Source organism: Podarcis cretensis (assembly GCF_951804945.1).
Source record: "Podarcis cretensis genome assembly, chromosome: 10".
Classification (NCBI taxonomy): domain Eukaryota; kingdom Metazoa; phylum Chordata; class Lepidosauria; order Squamata; family Lacertidae; genus Podarcis; species Podarcis cretensis.
In genome coordinates, this window is record NC_137179.1 from 15,310,581 (window position 1) to 15,328,370 (window position 17,790).

A 17,790-nucleotide genomic window follows, 5' to 3' on the forward strand; every position below is an offset into this window, starting at 1 on the left:
ATCTGGCCACCTCTATTGTGATGTCAGCAACATAGAGGTCACAGGGGGAAGCAGCTAGTTTATATAGTCTACAGCACTGTGTTTTATATCACTTTAACCAGGCATAGGCAAACTTGGCCCTCCAGATGTTTTGGGACTACAACTCCCATCATCCCTGACCACTGGTTCTGTTAGCTAGGGATGATGGGAGTTGTAGTCCAAAAACATCTGGAGGGCCAAGTTTGCCTATGCCTGACTTTAACAGCCATGGAGAATCCTTGGGAACTGTAGTTTGTTATGGGTCTCTGGAATTCTGTGTCTCTGAGGCAGGAGGGCAACAAAGTTTGCACAGCAAAGTAGATGGAGTATTTTTCTTAGCGCCGAGTTTAAATCCTGTTCCTCCATGGACACCTTAGTGTCTTGAGCAAACCACTTCTTTATAGTCTGATCTGTAAAATGCTTGGGCTGTTGTGCAGACAAATGCAATAAGGGTAGCAAAGCAACTGGTGTATTCGAATAATAATGATGCTTATTATTATCAAGAGCTTTTAATCCTGGCTAAAACCATTTAATTTGCGTCTGGTGAATACAGTCTTCTTACAGTTCATCTGGTAGGATTAGCAATTCATGTGACTTGCTGCCTATTTCACAGGTATCGAAGTGCTTACGGAAATCCTGCTTTTGCAAACTACGTTAGAAGGGTGGCCAAAATCGTAAAGGAATCGGGGCATCTCTCTCTCTTTCAAAATGAATACTCTGTATTTCCATGGTAAATCAGAATCATACTAGTTTATAAATGTCACAACAAATTAAACAACTAGGCAAATAAATAGCCGCATTAAAAAAAAGAACGCCAGAAAAACATTACCTGCAGACAGCGTACCAAAAAATGATATTGTCATAGAATTTTTCATAGAGGAAAAATCTAACAAACATGGAACTTTTCAGCTTGAAGGGGGAAAAAAAAAAGACTTGTGGTGGGACATAGTACAGATTTATGAAATTATGCCCTACACGGAGAAGGGACTGAGAGAAGACTGACTTGTAGGCATAAATATTTGAGAGCCAGTGTGGTTTATGTAAGTGGTCTATGTTAACACTTGTTGGAGGGAAACCTGGTTTCAAATCCTCCACTCAGCTGCAACGCTTGCTAGGTGACCCTGCACAAGAGGCCACTTCTCAGCCTAACATGCATTGAAGGTTTCTTGTGATGATAAAATGGGGTGAAGGGAAGAAGAGAAGTGGAATCTTTTCAAAACGTGCTAAAAATATGAGATCATATTTAGGTTAGCTCACATCACATCCTGTGCTTTGGGACTGCAAGCTGGTCTCCTGTGCCCAAGCCTGTGGGCATCACCAGGTTGTATGCAGGAATTGGTTATGATTAATATTTATTTCCATACCTTTTTTGCTGCCTGCCCCCTCAAAAAAGCAACAACAACAACAACAACAACAACAACAACACACACACACACACACACACACACACAAGATATGGCAACAAAGGGCTACTGAAAGGAGAGAGAAGGGAAACGGGTACTGGAGACAAAATATCAAAATGCAACAAAGATGCAAAAGTCAAAGCATCTGGAGGAAAGGCACTCTGCATGTGCTCAGACACCCCCCTCCATGCAATGTATTGTAAGCTCCAGCTTGGCAAAGCGCGAATGGTATACGAGAAAACTGTATACAACGTGTTTGTCTGTTTTCTGGCTTGCTTTTCAGCTGCTCCCTGAGGAGGAGACTGACACCTTTGTTTGCATGTGCGCTACGGGGGGGGGGGGGCAGTGGCGTAGCGTGGGTTATCAGCACCCGGGGCAAGGCAAGTAATTTGCGCCCCCTAACCCGTGGATTTGCGCCCCCTAACCGTGGATTTCCCTAACCCCCAGATGTTGCCCCCGGTGCGGCCGGCCCCCCCTGCACCCCCCACGCTACGCCACTGGGGGGGGGGGGGCGGAAAGGGCCAAACGGGGGAGAGAAAGAAAATGCAAGCCGCGGCGTTTCGTTGGCAACGGCCTGCGCTATTATGACATCGGTGACGTCGGGAGCCGAGCGTGACGCGGCCCATTGTGTGACGTCAGGGAGCTCCCCAGCTGCGCGCCCGTGGGGAGGCACCGCGCCCGCCCCCCGCGCCTCCATCGCCTCGCGGACACCGGCGAGGGCGGTCGCGCCTCCGGGCAGGAGCCTGGAAGACCTGCGGGCGGGCGGGTAGGCGGGCTATGCCGCGCTGGGAGCTGCTGAGACCATCGCAGTAAGGAACAGGCGCGAAGAGTAGGCGGAGGAGGCAGGACCACCAGCAGCAGCACCATGGAGAATAAATATCCTTCCTTCAGGGGCGCGGGAAGGGAGCCACTTCGCCCACTCCCTCGTGGAATCAGGGGGCGAGAAGCCCCCATGGAGAGATGAGGGAAGAGGTTCTCCTTGGGGTCCTCAGCAGACGCCCCCCAGCATAGGAACCAACTCCTAGGGTCTGAGGTTCCTTTGACAGCCCCCCCCCCAAATCTTTGACGGAGCATTATTCAAATAGTGTGCATCTGCTGCTTCATGTGGTCAACTATGCAGGCTAGGGTTTACCCTCCCCCCCCAATATTTTACTCAAGTTGGCACCCTGCTCCCCAGACATAAACAGAGAATAAATTCAGTAAGCCAGCAACTTTATGCACATTCAATTTGGGTGCGTTCAGCTTTAGGCGCCGAGTAGAATTTTTAATTTTTTTTTTTAAGACTTGGGTGATGCCACCCGCCATTGCACCCAGCATGTCTTTGACGAGACACGATTTTGGCTTTTGGCGCGATCCCTGGGGGTAAGTTGCAGGCTTACTGTAGATCATCATGAGCTTTGCACCCTGCTTCCCAGCTAACCTCTCTTGGAGCACCTGGGAAACATGTCAATCACTCTGTGCATTTTTTTTCCTTTAAAAAAGAACAAGCATAAATGAACAATTTATGGGAGAACACAAGTAGGATTAGCTGTCCATACACCCTTGCCATGAGACCTTGAGGCAAGCACCCCCAAATTCGGCCCTCCAGATGTTTTGGGACTACAACTCCCATCATCCCTAGCTAACAGGACCAGTGGTCAGGGAGGATGGGAATTGTAGTCCCAAAACATCAGGAGGGCCAAGTTTGGGGGTGCCTGCCTGAGGGATGCTGCTCCCTGCTTCCTCAGTAAAGCCCACTCCCTGCTTCCTTCAAACAGATAATGTGCCCCTTCCCCAGAACTTAACCTGTCACAAGCTACCTGGTCAGCAGAATGATAATATAGTATATTAATGTTGAAGACTATGACGGGTACCCAAAGGAGAACATCTCCAGTGGAATCCTAGTAGCAGTTCCCTTTAACCTGGTAAATTTTTAGGATCCACGTTTTTTCTGTGATTGTAAAATGTACCGTATTTTTTGCTCTATAAGACTCACTTTTCCCCTCCTAAAAAGTAAGGGGAAATGTGTGTGCATCTTATGGAGCGAATGCAGGCTGCGCAGCTATCCCAGAAGCCAGAACAGCAAGAGGGATTGCTGCTTTCGCTGCGCAGCGATCCCTCTTGCTGTTCTGGCTTCTGAGATTCAGAATATTTTTTTTCTTGTTTTCCTCCTCCAAAAACTAGGTGCGTCTTGTGGTCTGGTGCATCTTATAGAGCGAAAAATATGGTAAATTGTTTTATACCATTTTTTAACTTGGCATTTGAATTAAGCCACCTTGAGTCCTAGAATGGGAATAAGGTGGAGTAATAACAAGAAGAAGAAGAAGAAGAAGAAGAAGAAGAAGAAGAAGAAGAAGAAGAAGAAGAAGCCACCTATGACTTTAGGGTGAAGGGTAGGTAAATAACCCAATCTCTTTATAAATTTCCAATCACATGCAGGTAAGTGACTCACAAACATCTTCCTCCCACGTTTTCTTTAAACAAAGGGAGAACCAAAGCTGAGAGTTCCTTATCCACAGTTACATTACTAAGACGTCCAGATGCAAGTACACAGTAAGCACTTGAGCCCAGTTCCCTTTCGGGGGACAATGCCAGCGACAAAGCGAAGTGACTCTGCAAAATGACCTCCCCTCCTTCACCAGCTTTCCCTTATTACCAGCTTTCTGTTGTAGAGTTCTCTTCTTTCATACACTGAAGTCTCATCTACTTGTACAGAAATGTGTTGTTTCCAGTCTACGGAAAGGTTCCCTGTTTCAACGCACATGCCACACTATGTTTATAGAAGGGGAGAATTTGTCACCTCTCCCATGAAAGGAACAATTTCCTCTTGCAGGGATCCTTTGCCTGGAATGCTGCTATTCCACAGACATCTTTAGAACCTGATCCACAACAATGTTTAAATAAAATACTTGGATCTAATTAATTCTGCCCCCAGCTCCTGCTTCACAAGTGGGAAATGGACTGGACCATTTGCAAAAAAAAAAGAAAGGGAAAAAAGTGTATAGTGGCTCCTTGCCAACATGTCACTTTTTTTGAACTGGAAAAAAAGAGAGAATGCCAAAATTAGCTGGAAAATTCCTTAATTTGCTTTTCTCTACATGGTTCATGGACCTCATCTTTGATGAATTTAGAGATGGCAAGATCAATCTAGATAAGACCTTGAAACTGCTAAATAAGTTTGACGTCAGTTACGACTACGTTCATGTGAAAAAGGTGTTTAAGGTGAGAAAATCATGTTTGTATTAAGAATATATAGTAGTATTGGTGGTCAGTGGGCCATAGCTGTCTAAGTAAACTTACTACATGCCAACAGGACTTCCAGACTAAAGTTCTTTAAGAGCAGAAAATGTATTGCTTCTAGGCAAGATGCATTATTACTGTAATTAAGGACCTATCTTTTCACCCATGAGCAAGCGCCCTTGGTTTTTCTTTCTTTCTTGGGTAGTGTTTCCTTTTCAGAAACCAATTATTGATCATTTGGGATGGGTTGGTAACATCTGTCTCACCTGTTGAACCTCGTATAGTTACATGAGAGGTTTGATTCTTCTGTACACTTGCCTTCTAGTGCCCTTAATGTTCTTAGAAACAGAGATGTTTGGAAGCTTAAAAAACACACTCAATACTGTTTCCCTTCTGATTATGGCTGTTCTTATATTCCAGTGGAGTCTTATATTCCAATGGCTGTGACAGGAGGGTGGAGAGCTGAGAGGAGAGAGGCTTGATCGGATGATGAGCCCTATAACATGAGTTTGAAGTGGATGAATTGGCTGGGCTCCTCTCTCCCCCTTTTAATTATTCTGATTAAGCCAGTAATTGGCATATAGGATGGGAGATGAAGAGGTCAAACTGAAGACATGCTTCTAGATCTGCTTTTCAGCTATGTGAACGTAACTAAATTAGGTCCCAGATTTTAATTTAAGGTGCAGCATGTAACCTACGGGTACCTACGGGACCGCCTCTCCTGGTATGCCCCGCAAGGGACCTTAAGGTCCACAAATGACAACACTTTAGAGGTCCCAAGTCACAAGGTGGTTAGATTGGTCTCAGCTAGGGCCCAGGGCCTTTTCAGTACTGGCCCCAATTTGGTGGAACGCTCTGTCACAAGAGACTAGGGCCCTGCGGGACTTGACATCTTTCTGCAGGACAGAGCTGCAAGACAGAACTGTTCCACCTGGCCTTTGGTTTGGACTCAGTCTGACCCTTATGTTTCCCTCCCCTTATGGTTTTGATCTATGGGCTACTATTAAAACGAGGCTGCGTTTTAAATTGTATTTTAACCCATAATTTAAATTGGGTTTTTTTCTTTCTTTTCTCCCCCCCCCCCACCCCATTATGTTTTTATTGTAATTTTACTGGTGTTAGCTGCCCTGAGCCCGGCTCTGGCCAGGGAGGGCAGGGTATAAATAAGTTATTATTATTATTATTATTATTATTATTATTATTATTATTACCTAACAATGCCCGTTCCCTTTTCACTTCACTCCCCTACTGGCTTGCCCTCACAATCACGAAGGCTCACAGACTGACTCTAGTGAATTAATTTTATAATGAAATGATTTTAGAATGTTGTACTATTTTATTGTTAGCCGCCCTGAGCCCGGCTTCGGCTGGGGAGGGTGGGATATAAATAAAATTTATTATTATTATTATTATTAGTGAGTGTTTCTTATAAAAGCTTCAAACTTTGTCAAAGTGCTCATCGTTTTGGTGTGAATACTGCCACATAGTGCTTTATTTATATTTATTGCCAACTCTTCTTTTTTTTAACATAGAAAAATGACAAACAGAAGTCTGGACTTATTACCATGGAAGATTTTAGGGCAATTTATCGAACGCTTCTGCACCGACCGGAACTTCACGAACTCTTCAGCAGCTACTCGCCAAACAAAAAAGTTCTAACAGTATCAAATCTGTGTGACTTTCTTAGAAAGGAACAGTTTGAACTTGATGTTAATGAAGCAAGAGCTGTGTCACTCATTAATAAGTTTGAACCCATTGACGAAGGTACACTAAAGTTTTAATGTTACAGTTTAATTAGTTTGGAATCATAGCTTTTAGTGTGTTGATAATGATATTGAACATATGAGTAATAATGAGTATGTAGACAGTCGCAATGTAGCCTTTATTTTCCCAAGAGAAAATGTTGTTTTTATGCAGAAAGCTCGTCAGTTTTCTAAATTTATTGTCTGCCTTGGACATTCAGCCAGCTCCAATGATAGCTGGCCTGAGATTGTGAGTCATGCACCGTTATGAGCACATCTAATGAAGACCAGGGCTGACATGTATTTCTGCAGCCACTATCTTTTGGTGGAGAAAGAGGGAGCAGTGGTGGAGGAGGCTTGTCCTCCATATCCAATCATAAGTGCTACCCATGCTTATTGCATCATTCAGGATTCCACGAGAACGGAGTTTCCCAGGCCCTTAGCCAGCCTAAAAGTTTTGGTGAGGACATCAGAAAAGTAGAGGTTGGGCAGTTTATCTGGTCTGCAGGCCTTTTCACAATCAAACTAAAAACTCTTTTTATTTAACCCTGATTTTTGCAACTTACTTACATTACTTACATTGCAACTTACTTACATTAAAAAAAATTCCTAAGCAAACAATTGTTGCTTTTCTTGCCACCACTTCGCAAAAAAAGGTAAAAAATAATAATAATTCAAGAACAACAACCCATTACTATTAGGAATAAGCTACAATGGGAGTGTTCTTATAGTATATAACAAAAGTTTTCTTGTCTTCGAAGCTGCAAAGGTAGAACAGGTTCACCCAAAAGCAATGCTTTAGTAATGTCCATGTTATAACCCTAAAGAACAAGATCGGCTTTATGTTCACTGTAACATTAACAATTGCTGCCGACCTAAAAACTGATGTTAATGAGATGCATTGCAGTTCTGCTTGAAATGATTGGTGCTGCTTCATCCAAAAGGCCAGCTCTGGGAAATGCAGGCCCATAATTTTTGAGCCCATCTGCAAACTGTGCTAATGATGGTCATTCTTTAATAAGGAATTTTGCCGACTCAGGTTCCAATTTTAAGTTTTCTAGCTTTTTACAGTTGTCCAAGTGATGTTTTAATATTTTACATAGTGGATTCAAATTGTCCTCATTTCCAGGCTGGGACAAACTCTTGTAAGCTAAAGCTATAATTAACCAGTGTACTGTAGCTGTTAGAGTGTTGGGCTAAGACTCAAGAGACCATGGTTCAAATGCTTACGTGGGCATGAAGCTCACTGTGTGTAGCCTTTGGCCAGTTCTTGCCTCTCAGCATAACCTACCTCACAGGGTTGTTGTGCGATGAAATGAGGCAGGTGAAAACTATGCTTACCACCTTGAGCTCCTTGGAGAAAATCTGGGATATAAATGTAATAGCTAACTAGCCTCTCTCCTTGAATATACTTTCTAATTCACGAGTGCTATGGCAAAGGTGCCACCATGTTACCTGTAACAGGAGTTGCTGTTTCAGATTTATTTCCAGCAAAGCAGCTTACAAATGCTTGCTTTGAGGTCACGATGAGAATAGGTAAAGGACCCCTGGACGATTAAGTCCAGTCAAAGTTGACTATGGGGTTGCAGCGTTCATCTCGCTTTCAGGCCAAGGGAGCCAACATTTGTCCACAGACAGTTTTCCAGGTCATGTGGCTGGCATGCTTCTGGCGCAATGGAACACCATGACAGAAACCAGAGTGTACAGAAACACTGTTTACCTTCCTGCCGCAGTGGTACCTATTTATCTACTTGCACTGGTGTCCTTTCAAACTGCTAGGTTAGCAGAAGCTGGGACAGAGCAACAGGAGCTCACCCTGTCACAGGGATTCAAACCGCCAACCTTCTGATTGGCAAGCCCAAGAGGCTCAGTGGTTTAGACCAGGGGATTTGTATTTTCCTCAATCAAGGGAAAGCATAACTTAATTTCACCACACCTCTCAGCAGAGCACGTAAACCAACCAACCAACCAAGAGACCATTTGCTTAGCATGCAACCCCTTTAATCCTGCCACTTCCATTAATTGACTCCTTTTTGGCCTAGCAAGCAGAGACAGCTGAATCCCACCTCCCTGCTTTAGCCTTTGCTCTTGATTGGATATACTAGCCAGAGAGCGGGGAGAGAACAGCAACTCCTATTTAGAGGCAATGTGGTGGCACCTTTAACCTCATTTGTCAGATTGGAAAATTCCGCCTACCTTCTGAGTTTGCGGTTGGTGAATTTAGATACCTCAGAACAAATTGACCTGTCAAGCTTCTTTTCCTCCTTTTAAAAAGTCTCCCTCCTGGATCTCGTAACATGATTTTTTGTGGTAAGCGGATTTCACTGCAGCATCACCCCCAAAATAATAGCACCTGTAGCTGTAAGAAAAAAAGCAGAAATGTTCCTGTATAAATAGATAGATAGATAGATAGATAGATAGATAGATAGATAGATAGATAAATAGGGAGGGCTGAGGAATTTTAGGGAAATCCAGCTCCCCGCCCCCCACCTGGCTAACAGGCATGGAGTCTTCTGCTGTGGTGTTGTTTCTCTGAGTGTGGCAATTAAGTGTAAAGCCTTCAAAACTGCACCTACTGTATTTTCTTATGCATGTTTGTATGAACGCAGATGGTGTTAATTCATCAGATTATGGTGGCAATTTATCACATTCTTCATTGATGCTTTCTGGAAGAAAGAAAAGCGCAACCTAAAAAAACAAGGAAAAAATGTACATTTATATTTCTTTATTGAAACATAAGCAAAATATTATTGCCGTTTGTATAACATGAGATCAATTTGTACAACAGTCTAAGCATTCTCCTATTTTCTTAGACTATGTGAATAATTGTTTGTATTGCTTCTGCTTTATTATTGTTTGTAGTTCATTTTGCATTATTCTTATATTCTTCGGATAGTCTTAAAATAGATAAGTTGTTTATAATTTGAATAAACCAGGACTAATTTGTATGCATCATGTGAGTAAATGTTCCGTTCAGATACTAAGTGAGATCATGCATGTGTTGTTTCAGTTAATGATAAATGATGAAGATAACCTTATTTGGACTCTTCTTCCTACATTAGCCTGCTGACTGATAATTTTACCCTTTAGAATCTGTTTAGATTGTAACAAATGCAACTTGATAAAACACTGGAAACAAAAGCAGAAAACAGCTAAATGTTGGTTGATGGGATTTAGCTAAATAGTCTACTAATCTTGTATGAAATACATTTGATGTCTTGCCTTGTATAATGAGTGCATTAAACAATTTCTCTGTTACAATTCTCAGCTTTTAAAATATTAGTTTATAGTGTTCTAGTTACAGCATAACTTTATCGTGTGATTTTCAAAAAGCAACACTGCCCACAAATAAACACATTTTTAACGCTCTGAATTTCTTACCTCTTCATTGTTGAAGACCTCATTAATTGGGATGGCATTTGTGCATTTACAGCACTTTGAGGAATAGTGGGCGAGTTTGTTTTTGCAAAACAGCACAAACAGATATTGCACTGAATATTGCTTACCTGAGTTGCTAAACTGGTAACAGTTATATTAGAGGAGATTTCTTCTGTTCTTCAACTCATTTTAAAGACAGGAAATGCATTTTTCTAGGTTTCTCTTTTTTATATCAACACCAGTAACATTCTATAAATCCTTTGTGGTGTAACATACGCACAACTCCACAGTCATCTAGTAATGTCCCCACTTGAAACTATTCAGTACTACTAGCAGCATGATCATGGCGGGATATTTGAAGCCTCTGCACACATTCCAACTAGTCAATATCCTTCTTAAACTGTGGTACCCAGAACTGGACCCATTAGTGTAGGTCTTATTTAATGGAACTTTCTCCTGGATGAGTGTACATAGGTTTGCTGCCTAAGAGATTCGTTCTCTGTAGCAGGCGTGGGGAACTTGTGTCCCTCCAAATCTTGCTGAGCTGTAGCTCCTATCGTTCTTGGCTGTGCTGGTTGGGGGGTTGATGGAAGCTGAATTCCAACAACATCTGAAGGGCCAGAGGTTTCTTTCCCCTACTCTATAATAATATCTAATTGGCTTGCAGCATTCCTACGCACATTGACTTAGAAGGAAGACCCACTGAACACACTGTGACTTAATTCAGACTACACATACCTAGGATTGGACTGTAGGGCAGCTAATTTGCATGGGATTGCAGCCCCAGGCCTTAAAACCTTGTTTTGATGTTTGCTTGAAACATTTTAAGTAGAAAAGATCATTTCAGAACTACATAGTATCCCAGGTGCCAAATTCCCTATTCATGTGATATTAGTACACTGCGCAGAACTTGAAAATCATCTTTTTTGGTTTTCTGGGGCAGTTTTTGTTTTGTTTTGTTTTTTGCATGAATGCTACTCCAGGTTCAGAGATTAGAATCATAATTACCTTGGGGATTAGGAAGTAGCTACTTTCCGCCTTGTGCTGAGAAGACACATATTTTTCCTTCTGTCTCAAAAGCAGTTTTGATAACAGCAGCACACCAAAGGCTAGAACGGTCTCTACCGTGAGAAAGAGCCCTGTGGAATACATAGGTTGCTGACCTCCGATGTTCAAAAACTCTAATGAGTTTAACTTGAAGTGTCTTTTCCCCACCCTTTAACAGGATGACTTGAGGGATCTAAATTGTTATTGTTCGGTACCCTTTGGTACGCTGCAGTTGTGCTTTCAAGCTTTGTCAGTGAGAAAGGTGATAAAATATCAAAGTGCTCTAAAATGTATTTTTATTCATTTCCCCCCATCTAGTTTGATCAGTGTGCTGACAATGAGACAGCCTTACCTAACCTGGCTGGTGCTCTCTAGGTGTTTTGGATTTCAGATCCCATCAGCTTCAGGCCCCATGCTGGCTGCGACTGGTAGGCATCCCAGTCCAAAACATCTGGGAGGCACACTGCTTTAAGAGGACAGGTCCTCATCCTGATGAGCTTCCAGTCTAAAATTCAGCAAAGAGGAAGAAGGGGAGGAAGAGGCAAGGATGCTCAGCCTTGGTTATAGGCTTAATAATAATAATAATAATAATAATAATAATAATAATAATTTATTTATTTATACACCACCCATCTGGCTGGGTTTCCCCAGCCACACTGGGTGGCTTCCAACAAAACACTAAAATACCACAACCTATTACACGTTAAAAGCTTCCCTAAACAGGGCTGCCTTCAGATGTCTTCTAAAAGTTTGGTAGTTATTTTTCTATTTGACATCTAGTGGGAGGGCATCCCACAGGGTGGGTACCACTACCGAGAAGGCCCTCTGTCTGGTTCCCTGTAACTTTGCTTCTTGCAGCGAGGGAACCACCAGAAGGCCCTTGGCGCTGGACTTCAGTGTCCGGGCAGAACGATGGAGGTGGAGACGCTCCTTCAGGTATACTGGCCTGAGGCCGTTTAGGGTTTTAAAGGTTAGCACCAACACTTTGAATTGTGCTCGGAAATGTACTGGGAGCCAGTGTAGTTGCTAGATACAATTGAAATCTATTATCATCCCCCAGGAAATGATCATTCAAGCCCAATGATCATGTGGCCCCTTCACAGTGCTCTCTGGCCCTTGCGACTCTCTTCAGACTATGTCTCCACCCCAGGCCACACCTCTGACTGGTCCTGCTCTCCACCTTTCTCAAGTATTTTTACCTAGTTGACTGTTTCTACGAGCTGTGATAATGCCTCTTGCTTGCTTGGATTAAGTGTATGTTTGTGTGTGTATGCATAGTAACCTCTAGTATTTGCATGGGTGGAATATAGCCTACTGTACAAGGTAAGAGTCACATCTATTTGCTCTGCCGACTGGTTACACCCGACAATGTCATGTGCCCCCCCCCCAAAGGTTGCAAATGAAGTAACATGGCATTCAGGCTGAAAAAAGATTCCCCATCTCCTGATACAGAAAAGAAGTTTCTTGAGCAGGCACTAGGACAACATCCTTCTGTTGCTTGAAGGAAGGAAAACACCACTCCATTGAATCTCTGACTCCACCTTGGAGTGCTGTCGAAGAAAGGACCATTGTCCTCAGCTGAAAGGTGTTTCTGTCCCAGCCCCTAGTTGCTGAAGAACAAAAATTTGAAGGAGGATTCTTTCTAAACATAGCTGTCAAGCATCCCTTGTTTGGCGGGACAGTCCCTTATCCCAGCGCCATGTCCCGCTGCTGTCCCTTATTGATGAGGCTTCATTTGGCTGCTGGCTGGGCTTTCTGCCTTTGGCTCGGAGGGGCTCAGAAGTTGAACATACCTGTGCCCGGAAAATCCCTTATTTTGGCTGCTGATCCCTTATTTTCGAGGCTGCTAGTCCCCTATTTTCAAATCTGTAAGTTGACAGCTATGTTTCTAAAGGCTTTGATGTTTAGATTATGTGCGCATTGCTAGTTTAAGGCACCTCAGGAAATACACAAAGTCAATCCAAAACAGAGCTACAAAAAGGCAAGTGCTCTAACTCCCAAAGCTATAAATGTTGACCCGACACTGATCCTTGTTATCCTATATGTAGGAATGGGGCACAACTTAGTTCAGTAAGTGTTCCCGCAGTCTCTCACTAGTCCTAGTTGGTGGAACTCTCTGTTCCCTTCTTATTTGGCACCTCCTAGATCTGGGTGACAGGGGAGGTGTCTATGCTGTCTGAAAGGTGGCAGGGACCGGCAAAACATTCCCACCTGGAAAGGCAGAGCTGCTCCCAGTGTCTGGTGGTGCTGGGGTGGGTGGTGTGCCCAGCACTATGAAAGTGTCAGTCAGAGGCTCCAACAGCTGTGGAGAGGCAGGTGGGGGACACAGAGGGAGATGGGGCTTGCAGCTCTTGTTGCCGAGATGGATGAGATGAGATCATAGGTTGATGGAACCCCACACCAGATCCTCACTATCAGGCTGCCCCACACCTGGGAGAGACTCCTACTTCCCATGGGAGCCCTCCCGTGGGTCCTCCACTGGCCTGATTTGGCCAGCCCACGGCAGTTTCTGAGGGAACACTTCGACCACACCAAGGTCCACCCACTGCTGACTGACATATATGCAATAACCAGACACCTAAGTTTCTAGAGTGTATCCAGCATTGATATGTGTCTGCTCCCCCCTCTCCCATTATTGGATTTGTACGGACATTGTGTTTGTTACATATAATTATTTGAGCATTAGGTTTTCTCCTGTGCTTACGGTGAACAGTGATTCTGAGGAGGTCTACAGCCCAGTGCCCTCTCAGAAACACCTTTATATGATCACAATGGCTGTTTCTTGAATGTTGTTGTTGTTTAGTTGTTTAGTCGTGTCCGACTCTTCGTGACCCCATGGACCAGAGCACGCCAGGCACTCCTCTCTTTCGCTGCCTCCCGCAGTTTGGTCAAACTCATGCTGGTAGCTTCGAGAACACTGTCCAACCATCTCGTCCTCTGTTGTCCCCTTCTCCTTGTGCCCTCCATCTTTCCCAACATCAGGGTCTTTTCCAGGGAGTCTTCTCTTCTCATGAGGTGGCCAAAGTATTGGAGCCTCAGCTTCAGGATCTGTCCTTCCAGTGAGCACTCAGGGCTGATTTCCTTCAGAATGGATAGGTTTGATCTTCTTGCAGTCCATGGGACTCTTGAGTCTCCTCCAGCACCATAATTCAAAAGCATCAATTCTTTGGCATCCATGGACAAAGAAAACAGGCTTCGTGAATAGAACACCCCCCTCATGTCTCTTTGTTGCTTGATATATAGTAAGAGTAAGTAGGTTTGTCCTTCAAAGAAAAAAAAATCCCACAGAATGCCCCCCAAATTCTAGTATACCTGTATACTAACTGTTTGGATCCTGAGCTGATTGTGACTCCCAGACTCTAGTTAATTGCTTTCTATTTGTCTAATAGTGTTAGAAGCAATTCCCTTTCCTCTGTGTTTGAGTGATATTTATCGTTTAAATAAATCATTGCAATTGGTGTAGTGGGCGGAACCCTGGATAATAGCCTTGAACACTCATAGCTCCATATGACATGTGCTATTATTATTGCTTACTTTTATAGCACCAAAAATATACTAAGCTCTTTACAAAAGGGTCGGATAAACAGGTCCCTGCCTAAAGCAGCTTCAGTAGACATGAATCATAAAAGAATTTGTGTGGGGCACAGGGGTGGAAAGGAGGGAGCGGGAATCATAAAAATAATAGCACATTTAATACAGTGAAAAGCACAGTTTGGGTTACAAAAATGTAGTTTTATCATTAAGCTTTGCAATATAGGGAGTCAACAAAGAGGAAAGGACACACACACCAGTGAACTGTCTGATCCTAATCATAGTTACATGGAAGAATGGCCCACTGATTTCAATGGGGTTTCTTTCCAAGCAAGTATGTTTAATATTGATGTTTTAGGTACCTTGGGTTAAGAACTTAATTCGTTCTGGAGGTCTGTTCTTAACCTGAAACTGTTCCTAACCTGAAGCACCACTTTAGCTAATGGGGCCTCCTGCTGCCGCCTTGCCACCAGATAACGATTTCTGTTCTCATCCTGAAGCAAAGTTCTTAACCTGAGGTACTATTTCTGGGTTAGCGGAGTCTGTAACCTGAAGCGTATGTAACCTGAGGTACCACTGTATTCCTGATTTTTAGTAGAGTGTGATGCAACACTGTCATAACCACCTTCACATGCGAGTTATGCGGCAAAAGGATACAATTTGAAGCATCTACGATATATTTCAAAAAGTTGTTTGTATGTTTGCTAGGCATTTGTACACCTCTTAAGATATCAGTACCAAATTACTGTTCCCGAGGTCAAGGAGGAGGTTTTCATCTGTGCCTGGATACAGTTGGGTGCCATTTTGGATCCTGAAGGCAGACTGAACCTTTCAAAACTGCACTGATTTTAACCAAAGTTTGCATGGTGGTTCTTGAGATGAAGATGCAGGGTTTTGACCATAGCTGGACACAATTTTGTGTCCTGCTATTGTGCCCTGAGCCTTTCAAAACTGCACAGATTGTAACCACTGATTTCAAAACTGCAATGATTTTTCTGGTTTCTTAGAATTCCTGAGCAACGCCGTGCACAAGACTGCTAGTTTCTTTCTAAAGAAAGTGATGGAGGTGCCAAATCGGCTCAGGGGAGTAAAGCGGGGGTGGGGAACCTGTTGGATGCCAGCTCCCATCAGCCCCTGCAAGGATGGTCAATGATCAGGGATGATGGGAGTTGTAGTCTGGCTATATCTGGAAGCCACAGGTTCCCCATCCCTAAGTATAGAGTAAAAAGCTGGAGATCTTTGACAAAAGAAGAGTTCTTATGCATACCAAAGAGAAGAGAGGAAGATAAATAAAATGCCCAGACTGGAATGTCACAAGAAATCACCAAGAAAAGGTAAGATCCAAAAGTATCGAGAGACTTAATGGTAAGTATGAAAACTGGTAGCGTATATAAAGAAACTGAGCTGAAATGGAAGTTTAGGAAAAGAGTCACGGGGAGGAGAAGTTTCAGCTGTGAGTATTCTGAAGATTTGTAATGGATAGATAGAAAATAATAGTTTATTAAGAGTGGATAGATAATAATAGCTTATTAAGAGTGTATGCATAACAAATGATTAAATAATATTGCTTTTGCGCATTAGCAAAGAAGTTGGGTTTCTGCGAAAGTTTTAAGATGAGAAGGAGAAAGACCAGAAAACACAGCATTAATACAATTTAGTTATAAGAAATCCAATTGAAAAGGCTTTTATTTTTGTAATGGAAATAGGACAAAAATTGTGTCATTGGTTTCTAAACAGCGATATGACAAATAAATGGTAGCAGTATTAACCTGGTGTAGATTCAAGGATTGCATTAATACAGCAGTGACTTTCATATGTTCTGTTTTACAACAATCCTCTATATGTTCAGTGGTTTGCCAAGGAACTATTTCATGTATTAGAAACAGAATTGGCTAATCCTTGTTTGTGGAGAATTCTGGGGCATATTCAAGCATGTTTATCAATTCATTCTTGGTGCTAAGGTCAGACCAGTAGAGTCACATCTAGAGATGTGGTATAAATTTGATTCAGTTTGCATTTAAATATACCTAATAACAAACTTTCCAAAACAACACACAAACCAGAACATCCTTCAAAATTCACACTTTATGATTTTTGCAGTGGACTTCTCCAGCCATGGAATGTGTAAAAAAATAATAATACATACACTTGGGTAACACGTGAAAGATTAGCGAAATATAACATACAAATAATTATTACATTAGGGGAAATGGCTTTGCAAAAATGTGTATGTTAGGCAATATTGCAAACGTGTATGTTAGGAAAAAATGTGCAGTAAAACGCTGGTGAATTTTCCTTTTTTTTTAAAAAAAAAAAAAAGATAAAATTGCAAACTGATTTGGAAATGTGGAGAATTGAGCTTAAGACTGATAGAATGAGAAACTGAAAGAAACTGAACTTGACATATAGGTCTATCTCTAAGCACATGGTCAGTCTGTGTGGAAGCACCCTGGAACAGGAATGAACAGACTTTTGTTGGGGAATCTGCTCTGGTTTTGACTTGAACCTACCTGAGCCACATGCAAAATAGCAGCTCAAGGGGTGGAGCTAACTGCCATTACACTGGGTGGCTGGGTGGGCTTAACTTCCCATAATGTTAAGTGTACAGTGTGTAAATTCATCTGCATTTAGTATTATTTTAACACTCTGTGCTAGGAGGGGAGGGGGAGATTTTAATTAAGACTGCAGAGTGGAGAGAGAGGGTAGGCTTAATCCTTGCCTTCCCAGCTGCGATGCTCTCAGAAATGGACCCTAATCTTGCCCCAGAGGTTAGAAAAAGCTCCCATTGGGACAACTGGACTAATCGGCAGGCCAAAGATTTTCATCGGGTGGGAAGGGCTAAACTTCTGTTTCCTGCATTCTGTGTTCCTGATCAGAGACCTCCCCATGCTTAGTATTAAAAGGTAAAGGTAAAGGTACCCCTGCCCGTACAGGCCAGTCGTGTCTGACTCTGGGGTTGCGCGCTCATCTTGCTTAAGAGGCCGGGGGCCAGCGCTGTCCGGAGAGACTTCCGGGTCACGTGGCCAGCGTGACGAAGCTGCTCTGGCGAGCCTGCACCAGCGCAGCACACGGAAACGCTGTTTACCTTCCCGCTATAAAGCAGTACCTATTTATCTACTTGCACTTAAGAGTGCTTTCGAACTGCTAGGTGGGCAGGAGCTGGGACCGAAAGATGGGAGCTCACCCCGCCATGGGGATTTAATTTAGGAAAAACTCTCTGCTGCACATCTAAATGCGGCGTGTTGAAATTAGGCTCTCCGTTGACCTGCATGTACTGATACAAATCTTAAACATGAGTCAAATCGAGGATTCTTTTTGCTGCTGGTATTGATAAGCAACTGGGAACCACTACACTCAAATGTACCAAGTGCTTCCCTGTGGCTTAGCAGTGCAGGATTAGTCAAGGTGATCAAAACATTTTTCAAGTGGGGCAGAGCCGCTGATCTGCCATG

At 43.1% G+C, this 17,790-nt stretch overlaps 1 protein-coding gene across 1 annotated transcript in view; it reads left to right on the forward strand.

Moving 5' to 3' along the window:
• The first annotated feature begins 2,109 nt into the window (after nt 1-2,109).
• Nucleotides 2,110-17,790, forward strand: part of LOC307225005 (1-phosphatidylinositol 4,5-bisphosphate phosphodiesterase zeta-1-like) — a 40,248-nt gene continuing 24,567 nt past the window's right edge. The window contains exons 1-3 of the mRNA XM_079992565.1: nt 2,110-2,297; nt 4,499-4,622; nt 6,173-6,404. Of these exons, the coding sequence (XP_079848691.1) occupies nt 2,287-2,297; nt 4,499-4,622; nt 6,173-6,404 (367 nt within the window). The 5' untranslated portion in view covers nt 2,110-2,286. The remainder of the gene's footprint in view (nt 2,298-4,498; nt 4,623-6,172; nt 6,405-17,790) is intronic.